The following is a 22,294-nucleotide window of genomic DNA, read 5'->3' as shown; positions in this document are numbered from 1 at the left end:
CAATAGAGGCTTAAAGTAAAAAAAGAGAAGAGAAAAAGAAAAACAAGTATTTTAACTATTGAAAGGAAGACAGCCTTTTAAAAAAAATAAAGCCTTAAACATAAAAACGTGAAAACAGACTTGTCAAATCGAATCCAAGTACATTTGTAGAAAAGAAGATCGCCCATGGTGACAGAGTTACTTAGAGCGGCATCCGTGTTTAAGTGTTACTCAGACTCCTGGTGAGTGATTTCTTCGTTTCAAATTCAATTGGAGAGCTGTGCAAATCTAGCAAAATATTCTTTGGATTATAAAAACTATATAAAAAATGAACAAAACCGTCAATTATGGAAGTAGTGAGAATGTGCAAACCTCCGCCAAAATGAAAGAATCCAAAGTAACATTGTCCACAGAATTTATTCCACTAAAGCGTTCAGACAACTTGATTTAAATGCAAAGGAAGATGGAAGTGTGCACTTTCATGGAAACATTTCTCTTTGTATGGATTTCGACTCAGTCATAAAAATAGTACGTAACAAGATTCCAAGAAATGCCTCAAAGAAATTTTCACCATAGTAAAAAGAAGAAAAAAAATTAGTCTAAAAATTGTCTGCAATCCAAGAGCAAGCATGTGCCCCATGTCCAGGGGGGAAGCGAGGAAGCATTTGCAGCGTTACTTCATTTGTTCTCCCCGCTAGTATTGCTGTGTTTCTGACCTGTGGCCCACCTGGCAGGTGCAATGTCCCTCACAGATGTCTCCGTCCCCGGGCAGCTGGATGGGACTGCAGGAGACGGTAGGCAAACTCACGCATCAAATGGCATCGACCCTCAGAACCCATCAGGGTCCCTGCCCTCATTCTGAGCCCATGGCCCAAAGCCCATTTTAAAACAAAGGTTTGGAAATGAATTGCTCTTTCTTTGACAAAGTGTAAAACACCATTGTATTTTAAGAGAAGCTAAAATTAAGATGAGAAGTGAGCCGTTTTAACCATCAGAGGCATGATGATAGCCTGGCAAGATCAAAGGAAGGGAACATAGAATAACATTGGAGATCTGATAACTACTCGTGGCAAATTTATATTTTTGACTCTTCTCACCCCCACTCCCAAAATGCTAGGTTGGGGCATAAAACCTACATCTTGGCCCGGCCAGCATGGCTCAGTGGTTGAGTGTCAACCTATGAACCAAGGGGTCATGGTTCGATTCCCTGTCAGGCACACGCCCGGGTTGCGGGCTCGATCCCCAGTAGGGAGCATGCAGGAGGGAGCTGATCAATGATTCTCTTTCATTGATGTTTCCATCTCTCCCTCTCTCTTCCTCTCTGAAACCAATAAAAATATATATTTTTTAAAAATCTACATCTTGAACTTTAGAGTTCTGATAATCTCATTTCCTCTCACAGATTCATCTCTTGGAACTATTGAATTACTGATATACAAGATAAATGCATATGATTTAACAAGTATTGCAAAGTCATAGACTGACCTAGATCTTTAGCATCCTCCTTTTTCAGAAGATGTGTGCGAAGAGAAGCCAGGAAGCTAACACTGAGATTGTACAAACAAAGCTATGCACGATGTTACAAAATCTTATCCAAAAACACACTTGCAAAACACATTTGATTTTAAATAAACAGTTTAAAAGCAGTGGACTCGAACAGATCATAAATAGGGTATTCAAAGATCACAATATCTTGAATTAGAAATATAAAGGGGTCATTAGAAATACTTAATTTTTCCAACGTTAAGAATCAAACCCAGAATTAAAAAAGAATCTTTTTTTATTTCAAAGGTTGCTTCTTATATTGAAGCTCATATTAAAGCAACAGTACAATGTTCATAAAATATAAGTGTGATGCCGTAACATTTCTTACATGTCAGAATACTGATATTTGTATGTATACTAAAAATAAGAACTTTAAAATTGTACAAATAGATACATTAAAAATGACATAGAAATAGGGCGCCTCTCACTGAAACAAGACAGTTATATCTGGCACGTATTAGTTTAAGATGAAAGTAGAAGCAAAAAGATTTACAAGAATCAGCAGTAACAAGATTGATGCTCAAGAGACATAATTGTACATTGTATTGTACATACATTGTATGGGTTTAAGCTGGCTGAATAGTATATATTTCAAGTTTAAAAATGCACTACGTATAGAGTGTCCATAGTTTAAGGCGAAATTACAGCTCAGAACTGTTGTCCTTTCTAATTTTGTGGAAGCTTCTTTGACAAATAAAAAAAAAGGAAGAAAAAGAAGAAAGAAGGACTTAGATGTTCATAACACATACACGATTTCCCTTCATTGCAAGTTCACCGTTAGGTTTCTCCTTCGCTTAAATATTCCATACGCCAAGTGGTTTCCCTCCGTTGAAGCTGATAAACAACTTCAATCTTTGCCTTTTTTGTGTGTGAGAAAAGGTACTTCACAGTATTTACCACTTTGATGTCCTTTCGGTTTTATTAAACGTATCCTCTCTGTAAAATGTTGCGAAGTTTCAAATGAGCCTTTCCTTGATTTAAAAAAATACCTGTTTCCATATCTTCTAGGTTCTCCAGAACGCCAGACACAGTTCTTAAGGCCAAATTTGTATCGTTATTGTTAAGAGTCGTCGTCAAAAGTGTCTTTGGAACCGTACAAGTCCGCTAGTTTCTTAAAACGAGGTCCCCAGTTCTGTAGGTAGTCATAGTCCAAGTCTGAATCTGTGGTGGCCGACTCCAGGGAGCTCAGGGACCCGGCCACGGAGCCCCGGCCTTCGTAGCCGTAGATTTGGATGGAGTCATAGGGCGGGGCGGTGGGGTCATTGTCCGCCTCCTGTATTCTCGTGTTGATGAAGTCGTCAACGTCCACGCTGTTGGGCGCTGGCCGGAGCCCGGGTCTAGGCATGTACTGGTACTCGGGCTTGATGTCTTTGCGCGGGATAAACCCGTTGATGCCGTCGGGATTCTGGAGGGTGGCGATATCAAAGGCCTCCGTGTCTTCCTCCCCTCCCCCTTCATCGTCGTAGGTGATGATGTTCTCCCGGACGTCTTCTTCTTCAAAGACGATGAGTGGCTCTTTCTTCTGCCTCCTCAGGGTCACAAACAACACCACGATGACTACAAGGGAGGAGAAGGCAAGTGAGAACAGGTGCAGCTCAGTATTCCTGGGTTCCCTGCCCGGGGGGAACGCTGCTTCCCGCAAACCACAGAACCGGGAACCCGTCTATGAAAGGAGAGCTTTACCTAGAACCCGCACAGACGTGCTACGTGCCCTCCACCCGCTCTCCCTCTGCAGAACGCTGCCAGGACAACATGATATCCAAACAAACCGGCAAGCAGAGCTATTCTGAGCTTTTTACAAATGAGTCAGACACTACTTGGAAGTCATCGTCCTAAGAAGCGGGAGGGTTCTAACTATGTGATCTGCAGCCGCTTAAACGTGGCTGAGGCAAAGGGGGACAGCTGCCTCTCTAGGTTACCGACGTGCCTGTTCATAGGGCTCAGGCCTCCCTTTCTATGGGCGGCGCTGCCCTGCTCCCGCCCAGAGCTCTGGGGGTGGGGTCAGCCTGGACCTACTGTCTCTTCATGAGAAATGGTACCATATCTTCAAACCACCGTACAGAGGAGGGAACGTTCATAAAGACCCGGAAGACAAGTCTTTTCCTGTTTGATTGAATGGAGAGAAAGAGCATCGACTTGAACTCAGGTGAAGGAAGGGATCCCACTAAGCTCAGGCAACATGGCGAGTGGGCAGAGCTGCTTCCAGGGGAAGTTCGGGCAAGGCTTCGCTCTTTATCTGTCGCCTCCCCCCAGGGGGCTTCTCCACTGTTCCATTAGGACGCTCCCCGCACACTCAGCAACGCTGGAGAAGATGTTGGTGGCTGAATGTGGCAGGCGGTCTGAGAGCCCCTCTGGGTCCCCCATCACTGTGAGATCCAGGGATGAGTGCTTGCACCTGCCCAGACCGTACCCGGCCCCCAGCGCTCACCGAGCAGTGTCCTTCCTCTCTGCCTTGTTCTTGACAACACTTTTGCCCAGACCACTTCCTCTCACTCGCTTTGCTTGGCTGACTCTGTCCTATCCTTCATCCTGGCACCAGATCGAGCCCTTAGCACCTGCTTCTTGCACCGACCTGCCCCCGTTCTCACCATCATCATCATCATCTCTATCATGTGGTACACAGCCCTGGCTCCCCAGGTAGCCTGTGCATTTCTTAGAGCTCTTTCGTGTTCTGCTGGCAATCGCCATCCATCCCAGCCTCTTTCACCCACTGAGAAACTCTTTCAGGACCTGACCAGTAAGATGTCTCTGTCTCTGACCTTTTGACCTTCCCAGTCAAGGTCAGGCACTTTCTATTCTTGTGCCCCCAACATCTTTGGTTCACCGCCCTATGTGCCTCTGTAGTTTATCTGTTCGGGCCTATTTTCCTCGATAGACGATGAACTTACCCATCACTGAGATCTTGTCTAGGTCTTCTTTTCACCCTCCCTCCCCCGAGGGCCAGACATGGGGGCTGGTACCCAGACCATCGTCAGGAACTCTCTGTGGAACTGAGCGCACCCATTCTCCCCTGTGTAACTGAACCCCATTCATTCATTCATTCAGCGGTGAACTACTTTGTAGAAAAGCATAAACGTGGTGTCAGACATACTTGCATTTGAATCTTGACTTTTGTCACTTACAGGTTCTGAGAGGCTGGGGGGACTGATCTACTCTTCCTGAGGCCCAACCATGGTGGATGGTATGAGCCTCAGTACATTCCTGTTATCACAGAGGAACCCACAGACGGGAGGAGAGAGCAGAAGAGGGGGTCCCTAGCCTAGCTTGCCAGGGCAGAAAGCGTTCTCAGGGTCCCCTAAAGCCCAGGCACACCCCCGATATTACATATGCTAATCAGAGGGGGAATCAAGACCCAGTTTCAGGCAGGGGACCTTCGACCTTCCTCCAGTTCCTCGAGTCCTTCACACACTGTCTTTTGCCTCATGATTATTCTTTCTGTCTCTAATCCTTCTCCTTCCTCTTGCACGGCAAAGCATTACTCATATACAAGGTCTCTACCCAGATTCAGTTCCTACAAAACCTTCTCTGGTGACCCCATGGTACCCCCAGGTGGCTTCTACTATTCAGTCCTGGGGTGGCTGGCAAGTTGCTTATCAGCCTTCCCCCAACATTGATCTAACTGCTTCTTAATTTGCCTCCCCCTCCTCCACCCCCCACCCCTCCCACACACATTCCATAAAATGCAGGAGCAGGAACTGCCTCTATCTCAGATTTCACCCACAGCACACAGCCTAGTTCTAGCAGCCAGCCTGGCCTCAGAAATATCTGTTTCAAGGACGGGCATCTAGGAAGGCCCTCCCTGCAGGTGCCAGGGGAGCCCTTACCCAGGAGAATGACGATGCAGGCCAGGATGGCGATGAGCGCGCCTGTGCTCAGGCCGGCGTTCAGGATGTAGGCCTCGGCGTTGCAGGAGAGCAGCGCCCCGTTCACGTCGCACCCGCAGACCCTGATGGTGAGGGTGTTGGTGCTACTCATGGGTGGGATGCCACCATCGCTGATCACGATGGGAAGGAGGTACAGATCCTGCTTCTGCCGACTGAAGCCCCCATGCCGGGCATACACCCCCGCGGTGTTATCTGTGGGAAGAGGGGAGGCAGGGTGAGCTCTCGGAACCGGGTCATTTGCATCACAGCCTGTCGGATCAGAGGGGGCTCCTCTCATGGCCAAGGTTAACAGTCTTCCCCTCCTGTTCTGTAGTCTAGACGCTGCAGTCATTTGCTGTGATAGGAGCACAGAATAACTTCTGCAGTTTTGGAACAAAACTCAGAACTCGGCTCTTTCATTGGCAAGATAACCACACCCTTTTTTAGTCGGGTGTTGTCCTTTTCCTCAAATACAAGCAAGTGTGAGCTTCCACCACATAGTCTATGTTAGTGCAGGATGTAAATAAATACTTAAGTGAGTATGAAAAACAAAACAAAAAACCCTTCTTTTCCTTCTTTGCACTTTCCCTCCTTCATGACAAGCCTTTGGCCAGTTTTTGTGTGTTTGTTCGTGTGTTCCTCAGAGATTCCCTGTCCACTCTCCAGCCTTGCCCAAACTATGAACTCAATCATGAGTCCTAAAGGAAAAACACTTCTGTAAGAGGAAATACTTTATAAAACCCAGCAGCAGGGTTCTAGTTTCTTTGAAAAGTCAAGCACCATCAGGCACCCAATTGAACACGCCACCCTTCCTGCTTAAAACGATTCCAGCTTTTCTCTGTTGCCCACACAGCACAGCCCGCATGTACACAGTCAGCCACCAGGAAGTGCCTGAATCTGGACCTGGTCCTGCCTTCTGGGCTCACATCCAGCTCCTCCCCCACCTCCCGATCAGCCTACCATGCTGAAGTCACTGCCCCCAGGCACAGCACTCTTCCTTGGCCTCCTGATCTCTTTGCTGCTCTAATGCCCCCTACCCCCCAGCCATTCCTTTGACCCAGGCAGGTGAACTCCTCAGGCCTCCAAATTGAATCCCAAAGCCATCTCTTTGGGGAGGCCTTTCTGGACCTCTCCCCTCACCTCCTTTGTGACCCATAACACTGTGTATTCCTGCAAAAATTGGTATCCCGCTGCTCTGTCATTATTTGACATCTCCTAGACTATGAACTTCTGGGAGAATAGGGGATTTTATCTGATTCATCTCAGCCTCTCCAGTGCTGGACACACAGCAGACATCCAATCAATCTTTGCTGAACAAATGATGTAACCGTTCTGGGAAAGGTTTGACCCAAATTCCAGATGTGAGCTTTCATGTTTCTCAATCTTTTGTAACCTATGCCCCCAAATGCTTCCTCATCATTTTCTCTGCATCTCTCTACATCCCAAAAATATGTTTCCCAGGCTGTATGCTCTGGGGGGCGGGGGGTGGGGTGGGAAGACACTGGTATGATAAGACAGTTGAAGTTTGAAATATGCTCCATCAAATTACACACACACACACACACACACACACACACACACACACACACACATAGCTCCTCGGTGTGGCCTGCCTCCCTTTGTGAGTTAAGAATCAGAAATTTATAGCAACATGAATATTATCACTGACACAATGGCCCAATAGCTAGCAGGCTCTCAATGGATCGACAGTACTATGAATTACCTCTTGTCATAGGAAAAAATATCTTAGAATCTCAAAATTGCTTTGATATATTTTAGGTGAAAGGAAATGTAACATGTACTCGGTGAGAGAAAATACACATTTAGGGATGAGCAGATACTCGAGGTAGCACAGAAGGTAAGATGTGTGCTCAGCTGTTGGCAAGCCTTGTCATGACAGGTCTCTGTCCTTCACTGCCAACATTTCAATCAAGGCAGGGCCGAAGAGCTAGCCCTTGTCTCTATAGTTTCTGAATTTTGTGTGATTGACATCCATGGCTCTTATCTCTGGAGAAAAATTATATATACTGTGGAAAATCATGAAAAATTAAAATAAACAGGTCAAATAAAATGTTAACTGTAAACCCAGTTTCCTGGCTATTTTGACCTATCTACTTTAGGGTATACCACTATTCTATGCTTAACAATTAGAAAAGCATTTACATATCTATAATAAATTGTTTCAAAATATGTTATTTTTTTTTTCCTTCTCATAAATTCTTTGGAGTTCAGTAAGACTTTTGCAAATTAAGTTATAATATCTACCCCCCATTTTAATGATCTGAAATGTCACTAACAACATCATGAATAAACATTAAAAATTTAAGAAGGGACGCACAATAGTAAAATTGCCTGGTTAAAGGTACCTCTCCGATATGGGTGACATCCCTAGTGTACTTAGTTTATCTATGGGGTTCCACCCTGTTACCCACGGTGCTGGTGTGGAGGCAATGTGAGCTGAGTGTTTTTGGCGCTTTAAACCTGTGGAGGCCGTGATTTAAAATCTGTTCTTCAGGGTGCCATCCATGCAAGACTGTCCCTCTGGATCCCAGCAGGCCGGCTTCCACATGAAAGTAAATGAAATTCAAACACTGATAGGAACCACGGATCTGAGCAGGACACCAGTGTGTGAATTCAAGACGCTTCTTACTGTGAACAGCTGAGCCCTCTCAGACTCACTGAAACCATTGCACAGAAGCTCATCAAAGCACCCAGCTGACTGGAGCATTTGAATCTCTGAGGGACAGATCAGTAGAATCTTGAGAACTCTTGTTTAATCTCTTCTGGTCAAACATGTTTGACATATGAATGTTAAGATTAGCTCTAGAGGTGGGAAATAAATGGGCTGAGGCTCTCTTCTTGGGCATGTTCTAAGTTATACACTTTAGAAGGAGTCCTTTGTCCCATCTAGAGCCTCCCTTGTTCATCTTTAAAATGAGGACCCTTGCCTGGCTGGTGTGGCTCAGTGTTTTAGCGTTGACTTATGAACCAGGAGATCATGGTTCGATTCCCAGTTAGGGCACATGCCTGGGCTGGGAGCTCGATCCCTCTAAGGGAAGTGCAGGAAGCAGCTGATCAATGGTTCTCTCTTATCATTGATGCTTCTCTCTCTCTTTCTCTCCTTTCCTTTCTGAAATCAATAAAAAAAAGAAGCATATTTTAAAAACTGAGGACTATGGTTGAGATTAAGCATGCCTTAAGCATGGGATTGTCATTGGAACCAAATCATATCAGAAAAGTCAGTGGTTGTCCTCCGTGCTGTGCTTCCAGTGGGCTCAGGGGTCCTACCAGAAAAATTATCACCCAGTACTGAATTCTTCCAGGGTTGGAGACGCGGTGAAGGGGGAATGTGGGTCAGGAAATGTGTTCCACCAGCCTGGCTGGACACCTAGGTGCTCCATGTGGCTTGAGCAGATAAAATAGTCCCCCTCTAGATCCAAGTGGCCCCAGCACCAATGGAAGGACGCACTTTCTTTTGGGAGGGACATTCCAGAGGATTCAGTGCTGCGGCCTGTGAGAGTCTTTCTTGTGGTCCACTCTGACCACTGATCTTTCCCACTATGGCAGTGGTTCTCAATTTTCCTAATGCCACGACCCTTTAATACAGTTCCTCATGTTGTGGTGACCCCCGATTTCATTGTTACAAATTGAACATAATTAAAGCCTAGTGATTAATCACAAAAACAATATGTAATTATATATGTGTTTTCCAATGGCCTTAGGCGACCCCTGTGAAAGGGTCATTCAACCCCCAAAGGGTCGCGACCCACAGGTTGAGAACCGCTGCTCTACGGGCAGACACTTCATGAAAAACAAATCTAGAAAAACAAATGGAAAAAGAAATGCACTAACAATAATAACAGAACCCCTATTCTGGAAATCAACCTTGCATTTTAGGTTTGACTACAGATTCTCTTTCATCTAAATTATTTTAATGAGCCAGCCATTCTCAATCTGTATTTAAGAGGGTCCTCTCACTTGGGACATACATGCTTGCAAGGTTTCTGGGTGACCCAAGGTAAAAAAAAGGTTCCATGATGACACATTTTCAGGGACATGTCAAATTAACTCCATATTTAATAAGATGAGGCCAAAAACGTCAAATGTATTTAGTGTTAAATTTCCACCAAGAGATCTCTTAGGGCCTTCTCCTTTATAAAGTTTCCAAAGAGCAAATTTCTTAGTATTTAGGGTCAAACAGACCTGGGTTTGAATCTTAAATCACCTACAAATTAATTGCTTTACTTTAGACACACTAAGTAAATGCCTCGAATTTCTATATTCTCATCTAAGAAAGTAATAATTTTAGGGTTAAATTTGATTACATTCACAAAAGTACTTAGCACAGTGCCCGACTATTGGAAATGTGCAGTAAATATTAATCCTTTTCTCGAATCTCTCCTTTTTGCAGTAGACTAATGAGGAAGAGAGGTTTATTGGCAATGAAAGCAAAGTGAATTCCTGGAAATGTCAGCACAGCTTGGAAAGCAACTCACTGCCTACACAGAAGGCTCGTCATCAGGTAAGGAAACCGTCCGCGCTCTTCAGTCCTGGGCAGTGCATTCCAAAGGTAAGAGAATGCTTCTCAAGCACCCCACCTTTTCATCTTGACACCCAATGTCCCATCCTTGGCTACAAGCACGTAACCAGTTCTATTTTTTCCCCCTCCACTTAGGCAAAAACTTGCACACAGGCCATTAATTACTAGTAGATGTCATGCACAAGTTACAGTGTTCTATTAATGGGAAATAAATTCAAGATTCAAAATGTTATGTCTACAACCTGGACTGCTAATCATATGCTGGTTTTGCCTGTGCACTCTGTATTACACTAACACAGGGTAAAGGTTCCTGATAATAACGGGGATGCAAATATAACGGTTATGAAGACAATGTGGCCCAATGGAGGGATACATACAATTGACATTAAAAAGGGAAAATATAGCTCTGGCCCATGTGGCAAGAGGTTAGAGTGTTGGCCTGAGGACCAAAGGGTCGCAGGTTCAATTCCTGGTCAAGAGCAACAGTGGGGCCTTGACTTACGAGTGTCCTGGCTAACGAGTTTTTCGAGATACGAGCTGTCTCTCGGCCAATTTTTTGCTTTGAGTTGCAAGCTAAAGTTCGGGTTACGAGCCAGCTTCAGATACCCCACCACTAGTTGGCGCAACAAACGTCACAGTGAACGCCACAACATCAGCCCAGCATCACGTGTCTCACTCGTTCACTTTTTGATTTGACATATGAGTAATCTGAGTTACGAGCTCCGTCACGGAACGAATTAAACTCGTAAGTCGAGGCCCCACTGTACCGGGGTTGCAGGTTTGATCCCAGGCTCCAGTCACACCAGCAGAATAATCATTATTTAATCTCTTTCCTCTGGGCCCTCTCTACTTTCCCTACAAACATGGCAATAGCACTATCGACATTATGGGAAACACATGCATAAGCACACATGTGAAATGCATACATAGTGTGTCCAAAAGTCTTAGTGGAGTTTTAAGCATTAATAATGTGGGAAGTATACATGCTAAGCAATGGCATAAGACATGGTTGGAAAGTTTAATTTTTAGATTTTTTTTAATACCCAGAGTTGGGATGTTTGAAAAATCACTTTTAATTTTTGATGCCAGTATTTTGCCATCTTCATTCTGAGGAACTGAAATAATAGAAATTTCAAATGATATTTTTAAAGTTTGTGTTATTTATATTTGATGTTACTAATGCTTAAAGATGAGCATAATATCTTAGGCATATGTTTATTTCCTTTCCTTTCTGAACACCATATGAACTCTCTCTCCACCTGTAGTCAAAGCACATAATTGCACATTTCAGTCTACAGCGATTGTTTGAATGTCAATCCTCCTCATGAGACAGTAATCTCCTTGAGGGCAGGGGCCTTCCTTGCGCGTCTTGGCCCATTTAGCAGTGTTCTGAGTGCTACCAGAATGAAGAGCTGGATTATATTCCTTCCCCCACATCTCAGCATCAATCTGGCTTTTCCACAGTCAGATTTGACTGATTCCTTAGTCTGCAGTTCATTCCAGTTTCCAACTCCTCCCATTTCACTTCTGAACCCAACCTGATCAACACTGCCTGTGTCTATACCAGCCGTGGGCAAACTATGGCCCGCGGGCCGGATCCGGCCCGTTTGAAATGAACAAAACTATTGAAAAAAAAAGACCATACCCTTTTATGTAATGATGTTTACTTTGAATTTATATTAGTTCACACAAACACTCCATCCATGCTTTTGTTCCGGCCCTCCAGTCCAGTTTAAGAACCCATTGTGGCCCTCGAGTCAAAAAGTTTGCCCACCCCTGTCTATACTGTGGATTGTGTTCCTGCTAAATAGCTTCATTTTTTATCTCGTTATTCTTTTCTATTGTTTATGTCGAGTCAGATTCAACTAGGCTACATTTATTGAGCTGCTAATACGTGCAAATCTATTCCTTGTTACTTCTGCACACCTTACTACAAAGAATTCATGAAACGGTGTGCAGAAAATATAATTACCCTTACTTATAGGAAGGGAAATTGAGAAACCAAGAAGGAAGCAATTACTCACAATCACATGGAAAACACAAAACTAGGAATCAAACTCCTCTAGGTGTCCCTCTATTTTTGTAAGCACACAGCCATCCCTAGAATCCTGACACCATAGCATATCAATTACATTGGTTCTTTTTTTTTTTTTTTTACCTGATGTCCCCAATATGGTTATATAATTATTTGGACCCCCCTCATAACCTGTAGGAAGATCAAGGTAGACTCAGGTCCAAGAAAAAGAGCGGCTCCTAGAAACCTAAGAATTGTATGGCAGAGAGACCCACTTTAACACCTATTCCCACAGCATTTCCTGAAACACACACACACACACACACACACACACACACACACACACACACCAACATGCAAGAGGCAAAAAGAAATCTATTTTCTCAATATTTTGCAATGAAGCAAATGCTGCAGTGAGGTAAATTCTAGAAAAAGCTCGTTGTAGGCTAGTTTTAATGTGCTCATGAAGAAAAGTGTTTGACCCAAGACTGAAGGCTGTAATATCTTTCCACCGAATCAAGGGTCTGCAGTCCACTGGGGAGGGGTGATCATGATCTTTTTATTATCACTCTAACACCGAGGGAGGGGCAACCTATGAGATACAATAAACAGCATTGTAGGAATACTTGCTTATGTGTGTGTGTATATATAAGCTATTTAAGTGCTATGCACTGTTTGTTCATTGTTATAATAGGTTTTTCATTGTTATAATTTATCACATCCCTTAGAATCAATTCTCCCTCCACTTGTGTTTGGGATCATTTTCTCCTTGGTGATGGGGAAAGAGAAAGAAATATACCACCTAACTGTTTCTTGGTTCAAAACCTCTAAAGAATTCAGTGGGATATAAACATTTATGATCTTTTAGTGAGTTGAGAAATCCCAGGAGTTAGTGAAGTCAGTGACAGGCGGAAGCCTTGAATGCGTAACGTGTGGGATCCATCAAGGAGCACTATGGCTTTTTTTTCATCTGGATGGGGAGGGCAGGTTCCCAGATAAACTGTGCTCTGCGTTGGACATACTGCAGCAATGAATTTCAGGCAGGAAAGGAACATAATTATTTACACAGTGAAAATGGCAGGGCATTAAAAGACATCTGCCATTTTGATCTGCCAAAAGCAATTAAAGGAGGGAAAAAGTTCCACAGAAATCTGCTTGGGTATCTTCGAATAGTGAAAGTGGAAAACCAGAGGCATATTCGAATGTTATTTGGTGCTGCTCATAAAAAAAGAAATGTACTTAGTTAAGACAAGAAATAGTAAAAGAGAAAGAAAAGAAAAAGACGCTTGCCAATTGATGATCCAATCGGGGTGAATCTTGGCTGTCTTCTTATTCAGCCAAATCTGCTTTTCATGCAAACTTTTTGTTGTTTGTGTTTTTTTAAGTTCAAATGAAACTTTGAATGTATCACATATCAGAGCTCATTCCACCTGCAACTGGCCCATCTTAGGTACTATTCTTGCCAAATACATTCATGTGAAGGTCATCTCTCGCTGTACCCAAGCCCTGGATATCCAGCATAACCTTATGGAATTATCGAAAATGCATAGGTGGAGGGGTGGGTGATGTGACATCGACTCCTTTGGAACATTCCAACATCAAAAGATAGGTTGTCTTTTTCAGCCTGAGGCTTATATCATGACATAATCATTTCTTTCATAATAGTACCTAATCCCTGAAATTTCAGAAGCACATGACATGGCATTTTTCCATCCGCTCTTTGACTTTAACTCATGCATTTGGTCAACGCACTTTTGTTAATGTTGGGATGCTGCCCCACCGAGCTCATAGTCTAGCGGGAAACAGGCAGGGAAACAATTGTTTAGAATGCAGGGTGGTAAGAAAACTAAGGAGCACAGAGAAGGAAGCCTCTACTAGTAAGATGAGCTGGGAGTGGGGACACCTGGCCAAGCTTCACCTAGAAGAGACTTCGTTGACAGTGAGACATGGAAGAGGAATAGGCAGAGGAGCATATTTCCACAGAGCAGAGCATGGATGGGTGAGAGTGTGGCGTATTGGGGAGAGTACAGGTGGTCTGAAGTTTCTGGAGCTTAAGGTTCAAGGTAGCAAGAGAAAAGAGACAAAGGCCAAGTTTACATGGATGGAGGGAGATCACATAATTCTTTGCTATAAAGTGCCAGTTAAATCCATAGGAGATGGCTGGCCAGTTGTCTGAGTGGTTGAGCGTTGACCTATGAACCAGGAGGTCGCAGTTTGATTCTCAGTCAGGGCACATGCCTCGGTTGTGAGCTTGATCTCCAGGTAGGGGATGTGCAGGAAGCAGTCGATCAATGATTCTCATCATTGATGTTTCTATCTCTCTCTACCTCTACCTTCCTCTCTGAAATCAATAAATATATATTAAAGTTGTTTTAAAAATGCATAGAAAATGGAGAGCCAAGGAGGAATTTTAATTGGAGAGGCATCTTCAGGTATGTCTATTAGTGAGGGCTGGTTTAAGTGGTGGCAAGACTGGAGTCAGCCAGGCCTGTTTCGGGGCCACCATGACCATCAGGCTCCTCTATGCACAAGTCCTTCATAGCCATTATCAAAATTAGCTGAACTTTCACAATATAACTAACTTAGCCCCGTGGGCTTTGGGAACTCCCTGGCATCAGGTACTATGTCTTAGTCACTGCTAAAGCTCACTTCTAGGACACTTCCCGGCCACAGTACAAGAGAACAGCTCATTTGTCCATGATTATGGAGGAATGGAAAGAAGAGATTTCAATAGAAGAACAGGGGAACACCCAGCTTTTGATGGAAGTCACAGTGGCACCAGTGTGGAAGAGCCATCAAGGGCGGAGAAGGTCAAATGAGACAGGGAAGGTGTTTCAAGTTGTCTAAAAGGTTATACTTTCAATTTGTTGACTTGAAAGTCCTAAAGCATTCTTCTTATTATAATAGAAACTTATGGCAAGCTCCTAAAATTGCCCCTTACTGCTCAAATCAATAAGCAGTGTTTTAGTAGCCAAGTAACACCATGGCCTGACAGGCCTTCAACGTTAGTTGAAATAGATCTATTTTGTATTGGGCAGCACTCAGCCCCAGGGTCCTGGGAACCTGGGATGCGGTCCAATTGTGCCAGCTTTCTGTGTTCCAGGGCCTCTATCTCTCAGAATAGCAGCTCAGCCCATGAATGAAATGTGCTATAATAACTGACAGTTTTTAAAGTGAGATTAATTATGTGCTAAATATTCATGTATTAATATTAAGACTGATTCCTTTCTAGAGATAAAATGTTAAGATAGACATTTAATCTCTAACCCTTGCTCCTTCCTCGCTACTTTATCAAATGATCATTGTTTAAAACAAGAGGTTTAGAAATTAAAAATATTAGCTTCAATATTAGGATGTTCCCATTTAGTTTATCCAATCCTTAGGTCAAAAGACAAAATCAAACTATCTTATGGTTAGAATCCAAAGTTGTGATGAAAATTGGACATTTATTCCTTAATAAAATAATGGAAAGGAAATTCCCTAAAAACACACACAGACACACATGCCCCATCATACAAATATTAATTATAAATGGTGAAACTCTAGAACTGATATTCCTATTTAAGTAGCAAGTAAAGTGAGAATATCCATTATTATTGCACACATATTGTAAAAGTGCACATTTATCTAACAATTAGCCCAAAAAATAACCAAATACTAAAAAAGAATGAAGCAAATTCTCATCACATTTTTATATAAGTGTCTCCTTAGAAAACCCAGAAAAAATCAGCGGAGAAGTTGTATCACTTTAGAACAATGAATTAATTAAAATAGCTGTAGTTAGTATTAAAAATAGTCACTTGAAAAACATAAGTTAAAAATCCACTTCACAAGAGTATCTAAATGTAAATTAGCTAGACATACACATAATAAGAAATGTGTAGAACAAAAGTGAAGGAAGCTACAAAACATCCCTGATGGAAATGAAGAAAGAACTGACTCAATGGAAAGTCAGACCATGCTTCCACATGAGAAGAATACTTTTAAATTTTTAGTTCTTAAATTTAAGATAAGCTTAATAAAATTCACAAATGTACTTTTTAGGCACCTTAACATTAATTTTAAATTATATCAACAGGAACAAGAAAACCAAAATTTAAGAAAGAGCACTAAAATGAAAATAATATGGAGAATATATACATCAGATTTTAACATATATATGTATACAACCATTAAAGAGAAATACGATAATAGCACTAGAGTATGTGGAGAGAATGCGAAGAATTGAAAACCCCCACCCCCAAAATCAGAGATGACGATAAAGATGGTATTTCAAAGCCTTTAAGAAATAACAGATTATTTCTCAAGTGATGTTTAGGCAATGGGCAACAATTGGGGGTTGTCTATTTCATATGGATAAACGCTGGAAACGGGGAGCATGATTGATAAGAAGGAAAAAATAGGAGAATGTTGATATCCATTTGGGATAAGGAAAGCCTTGCTAAGGATAATATTAAACAGAGAAAAATGATGTAAAAAGTGCACCATTTATACTTCAGAACACAGCATGCTCAGAATCAGAAGGGCATTGAAACGTGGAGGAAACCTATGAAACGGGTTCCACAGCTCAAAAGTCAACAGCATTAAGAGACGAAGAACTTCACAAATCAAGTACAGACTAAAGAATGCGTGTACAATTCTGAAACTGGGTGAAGGCCATGAATAGCAGATTTACAAAGAAAAAAAATATCAAGACTTATTTAAAACTTCTAGCTTTACTAATCATGAAAGAAATTGATATTTTAAAATGTGATTATATTTCACCTATCAATTTGTCAATGACTTAGAAAAATAATATCTAGAGTTGGCTTGATGGTGAGGAAATGGGACCTCACCTACGTTACTAAAGGTTATTATAAATATTTCTGGTATTATAAACACTTCTGGTGGGTAGTTTGTCAATAATTACTACTATCAAAAACTTTTGATCCAGTCATTCCACTCCAGGAATTTAGCCTAAAAGAATAATTAGATATTTGGCAAATGTATGTGAAAATCTACTTATGCGTCCAGCCAGTGTGGCTCAGTGGTTGAGCGTTGACCTATGAACCAGGAGGTCAAGGTTTGATTCCTGGTCAGGGCACATGCCTGGGTTGTGGGCTCAGTTCCCAGTGTGGGGTATGCAGGAGGCAGCCGATCAATGATTCTCTTTCATCATTGATGTTTCTATCTCTCCCTCTCCCTTCCATTCTGAAATTAAATATATATATTTATATATTTAATATATATAAATTAATATATATATTATATTAATATATTATATATTTAATATATATTAATATATATATATCAAAGAAAAAAATGTACTTACGCAACAGTAGTCAACTGTTATCAGACATTCTTAAGGTGGAAATTAGGAAGCTATTTAGAAGAAGATGTTGACATAAGTAAGTGGGGAAAAACTGGATGTGTGTTTTATGACTGCCTTGTTTAAAGATCAAAATATATGCCAAGGGCAAGTCTGGAAGGGTGTACAAAGTATCAGGATTATTTCTGGACACTATATTACCATAAGTTATGTTATCATTTAAATTTTTATTTCCGCTTATTTGGATTTTCTAATTTTCCTTCAAGGAATAGTATTAATTAGGCCATAGAAGAAAATTATAAAACTCTTTGCAAATTTATTTTACCACAGTGGCGATGGCTATGATTAAAATTGAAATCTAAGTACAGTTTGTCTTTGGTTCACACTTTCCCTGGAAACCTAGATTGATTCATTGAATTTCAGGTTTTACCTCTTCTGAAGACTGTTATTATTTGACTACAGGATAAACAAAGGTTTTGCAAAAAGAATGAACTAGAAAAGACATGAGCTTTATATTCGTAATACACTGTGTTAGGCTCACTAAGCGAGAACCCTCCAACTACTCAAACTTTTCCATTATTTCACTCATTGGCAGCATGAACTTGAGCCTCTGAAGCTTTTGCTGTCCATATCCTTGCCTCACCTAGAAAATGGGGATAAAAATATTCAACATGCCCACCTCATAGGGCTGTTTGAGAAATTAAGTGAAACAATGGCCATGGGAAGGTTTTATAAATTCATGAAGCGCTAGACAGATGAGAGGGGCTAGTCTCAGCATTTCTTTTGCTTGGCTTGTTCCTTATCCATTCCACGTTTCTTGTGTTTTTAGAGATGCCATTGAGTCTGACATTTTCAAAGTAAATGCATCTCAAAACCTGGACGGATCAGCTCTTCGTCTGCCCAAACAGCACCCTTTTCGGTATTAACAGCCCAGGAGGGACTTAAATGTTGAACATTTTTATCCCCATTGTCTGCCTACAGACTTGCTTCCGAAGCTGGGGCTGTAGAATGGAGCGAGATAAAAGGAATGAAAAGATTTGTATGCATGAAGATGGCTTCCTCCCTTATATTTCTAAAGAAAGATAACTACCATATGATTTCACTTATATCTGGAACCTAATGAACAAAATAAACTAACAAATGAAACAGACTCATAGATACAGAGATCAGACTGACAGCTATCAGAGGGCAGGGGGATGGCGACAGGGTGAAAAGGTGAAGGGATTAAGCAAAGGAAAAAACAACTCATAGAACAGAAAACAGTATGGTGACCACCAGAGGAGGGGTTGAGGGGAGGTAGAAGAGGGTACAGAGGAGATAAATGGTAAGGAAAGGGACTTGACTTGGGGTGGTGAACACACAATACAATATACATATGATGTATTATATAATTGTATACCTGAAAGGTATATAATTTTATTAATGAATGTTACCCCCATAAATCCAGGTTTTAAAAAGACACCCTATGCTTATGTCAAGCTTAGGCAAACACAGTCCCAAGTATTTACATGGCATAATGAAAGTGAACACTCGAGGAGAAAGAACTGATGCTTTTACCCAGTGTGATGTAAACCATTACTGCCTGGTTGCCGCGTGTTTTCTATGGAAAACGGTCTCAGCCGAGAAATCTGGTAGCTCCATGGGCTATTGATAGGATGTGGAAAGTGATTCCTCCTTTTGGATTACTTCAATATGTAATTACTTTTAGGATCTAGTAGAAAGATACTCTATTAAATGATAATTATAAGACTGCATTTGCTTTAAGGTTTCATAATAGCTCTAAACATGGGAGTTTTCATTAACTGTTGGCCATAGTTAATAAAGTCGTTTTTCTTAAAAAGTAGCAATTTCCTGCAAAAGTGGTGGCTCCAATCTAGGATGAGACTCTTATAAGAAAGGGGACACAGATTGTGCAACAGGTTGGCTCATCTATGGGAATATAATCTCCTTGAAAATACAGGTGGCATCCTCCTAGCACAGGGACAATGTGACATACTCATAACTCCCCAAAGAACAATATGTCTTGGTGTAATGTTTCAGGGAGTTAACAGCAGCTGAGTATTATTGCGCACATAAAAGTAAGGAAGACAAGGTTGATGATGGAGGTGACGTTGGCACAGCCAGGAAGCCTAAAAAACACCTGTTGTTTTGGGGGGAGGGGTCAGGATAAACTGGGGATGTAGGCAATACATCCAGCAATGAAGCTCGGATGAGAGTTGTGGATTATACAAACACACAGATAAATGTCTGACTGCAGGTATTTGAGAAGACAGGTAATAAAAGAGGTGGTAGCATTTGAGGCATGTGAGAACACCAGAGTTTCCTGGACAACCATGCAGATCACCTCACTAGTGATAAAAGTTTTAGTTTTTTGTTTTTTCCCATCGTAAAACTGACATAAGCCTAGGCTGAAACAATGTAGCCATGTAGCAACCCAGGGTTGGCAGAAAATAATTTGGGAATTAAGAACATTCCAAGAGTAGAAACACGGATTCTCAGAAGCTCAAAGGTGCTCACATATCGTACTAAGTATTATAAAAACGCTGTGTATGTGTTGAAACGCTATGTTCAACTCAGCTCAGTGCACATTCGTGTCTGCTGCCTGCCAGGGTCTGCCTTCTCTGGAGAGATGCACCTTCACAAAAGGAAACGGTGACACAACATCCGTGCCCCAGGGAGGCAACGTGCTCCTAGCTGAGAATCGCTTGCTTATCTACCTCAGTGCTTTGCAGAATTCTCCCTTTAAGGGGTTTAAGGCGCTCACACATGCACATGAACCAAAGCCAACAAGTACAAGAAAAACCTCAGATGAAATACAACATTAAAGAGCTCCAAGTAAGGTTTCTATTTTGAAATGATGGAAATCATTTACAAAGGGAATTAGAGGTTGTTTTGTCCGGTTCCTTTAAAATACATGTCTCTCCCTCTAACTTCCTTCACACCCTGGTTGTCCAGAGTATGTCCACCGAGAAAGCAAGGCATCCGGAGAGGAATCTCTGCCACAACACCTGGGCCTTTCTACCCCAGAGTCTCATTTAATATGCGCCTGATTAAGAAGGGCTGCATTTAAATGCTCAACTCATCCCTGACCGGTGTGGCTCAGCTGATTGGGCATCATCCATGCACTGAAAGGCTGCTGATTCTATTCTCTGTCAGAGCAAATCAATGCAAGAAGTAATAATAAAGTAGGTCAGGTCACCTCACCCCAAATCCAAGTGGCATGGGGAAGACTCCTCTGTTCTAATAATCAGCCCAGCAGGATACGTGGCCCAGGCTGCAAGTTCTTGTCTCTGGGTGCCTGGGTTTAACATCTAGATCCACCTCCTGTGCAGCGGAATGACTTTAAATTTTTTCCTTTTTCAATTACAGTTTACATTCAGTGTTACTTTGTATTAGGTTCAGACCTACAGCTTAGCGGTTAGACAGCAGACAAAGTGTTCCCCGATATTCCAGTATCCATCTGGCAGCCTACGTAGTTATTACAATATTGTTGACCATATTCCCTGTGCTGTACTTGACATCCCCATGGCCATTTTGCAACTGCCTATCTATACTTCTCCATCCCTTCCCTGCTTGTAGCTGATCGGCTGTGAACAAGTTACTAGTTCTTGATAATTCCGTGCCTCATTTTCCTCATCTTCTAAGTGGGAATAATAATAACAGCCCTTAGCTGTGGTGGGCTGAGAGGATTCAATGGGCAGAGTGTGGGAAGGGTCTTGGCATGGTGTTTGCAACATAGCTGCTGGCATTTGTGATACCGATAACAGTGGATGATAATAACGATGATGAAGAGATACTACTACTTCTTCGATTAATGTAAGGTCCTATAAGCCTGGCCTGTCACCGAGAAAGCAATCAACCTATAGCCTGGCACACACAGCTAGCTCATACCTGATGAAATATCGACACTCAGGACCGCCTTTAATTCCTATGTCCAATGTTGGCGTTTGTCAGCCTGTTTTACCGACCTGCATTGTCATAGGTTTATAGGAACAGCTGCAGACCAAAACAGTCCGGCCGGGAGTCAAGAAATTTAGATTTTTATCCTGGTTCTGGCACCAACGATGTCAAGGGGCTGCATCCATTTGGGTCTATACAACAAAAACAACTTGAAGACTTGCACTGGGAAGCAGGACGCATTTGCTTTTCCCATGTTTCCCGTGGCCACAAGGTGCCTTGTCCATGCCCTTCCCGCGGTCATCGCACAGCCACCCACAGGGACCCAACTCTGTACCCATCACACTGCATCCCAACTGCGTGTGGAAGAAAAGGCCAGCTGAAAACTTCCATTGTCTGGTAAACTTGACCTAATGTGTTTTAATCTCTACCTGATATCAATATTCATAAAGCCACACTTCCCCTCTCGGGTTCATCAACCTCTGAAAAAAAATATGAATTAAGTTATTTGCTATTGACTCTATAAGCTTCCCCACTTGGTTTTGTCACTGCTTCATGACCATCGAAGCCAACAACAGCAAAAGTAAAATTCCATCAGACTCACTCATTCATAGGCGCCAAATGAGCCCATGGCTCATAATAAAGACGGCATTACGATCTCTCGTTTGCTCTTCACCAGAAAGGCATTGATTATTGAGATTAGGAAAAATACTTGCGCTCTGCAATATAAAAGCCATCCATTTCCCATTTCTACGTCTCTGAAGGCATAGGAACCTTGGTACGAACCTCTGTTGTCTATGACTGTGAAGTTTGGATTGTGAATGATTTCAGGAGGCAGACTGAAGATAAATCTTGGTCCATTGGCTGTGTCATCCTTGTCATCTGCACTAATTGTAACAATTGGCTGAAAGAGAAAGGTGGACCATAACTAAATCATGGTGACATTGTCACATCATTTATTTAAAAATTCCCGGCTGGCTAACAAGCCTGGTTTTAATCAGAGAACACAGTTCCAGAGCTAAACTGAGGCTCTGAAGCTTTCTTGGGTAGTGGAAGTATCTCCAGGTGATGCTCTCAAAAACCAAACTCAGCCCGGCCAGTGTGGCTCAGTAGTTGAGCGTTGACCTATGAACCAGAAGGTCACGGTT

The 22,294-nt window shown here is 42.2% G+C and overlaps 1 protein-coding gene across 1 annotated transcript in view; it reads right to left on the bottom strand.

Annotated features, from left to right (window-relative positions):
* Nucleotides 1–1,741: 1,741 nt before the first annotated feature.
* CDH11 (cadherin 11) overlaps nt 1,742–22,294 on the bottom strand; it is a 128,517-nt gene continuing 107,964 nt past the window's right edge. The window contains exons 11-13 of the mRNA XM_059667864.1: nt 21,933–22,050; nt 5,349–5,600; nt 1,742–3,081 (exon numbers count right to left, since the gene is read on the bottom strand). Of these exons, the coding sequence (XP_059523847.1) occupies nt 2,585–3,081; nt 5,349–5,600; nt 21,933–22,050 (867 nt within the window). The 3' untranslated portion in view covers nt 1,742–2,584. The remainder of the gene's footprint in view (nt 3,082–5,348; nt 5,601–21,932; nt 22,051–22,294) is intronic.

This window comes from Myotis daubentonii, chromosome 15 (genome assembly GCF_963259705.1).
Source record: "Myotis daubentonii chromosome 15, mMyoDau2.1, whole genome shotgun sequence".
In the NCBI taxonomy this organism is placed as follows: Eukaryota; Metazoa; Chordata; class Mammalia; order Chiroptera; family Vespertilionidae; genus Myotis; species Myotis daubentonii.
The sequence above is the reverse complement of the archived record's forward strand: the minus strand, read 5'-3'. Positions and strand labels throughout refer to the sequence as shown.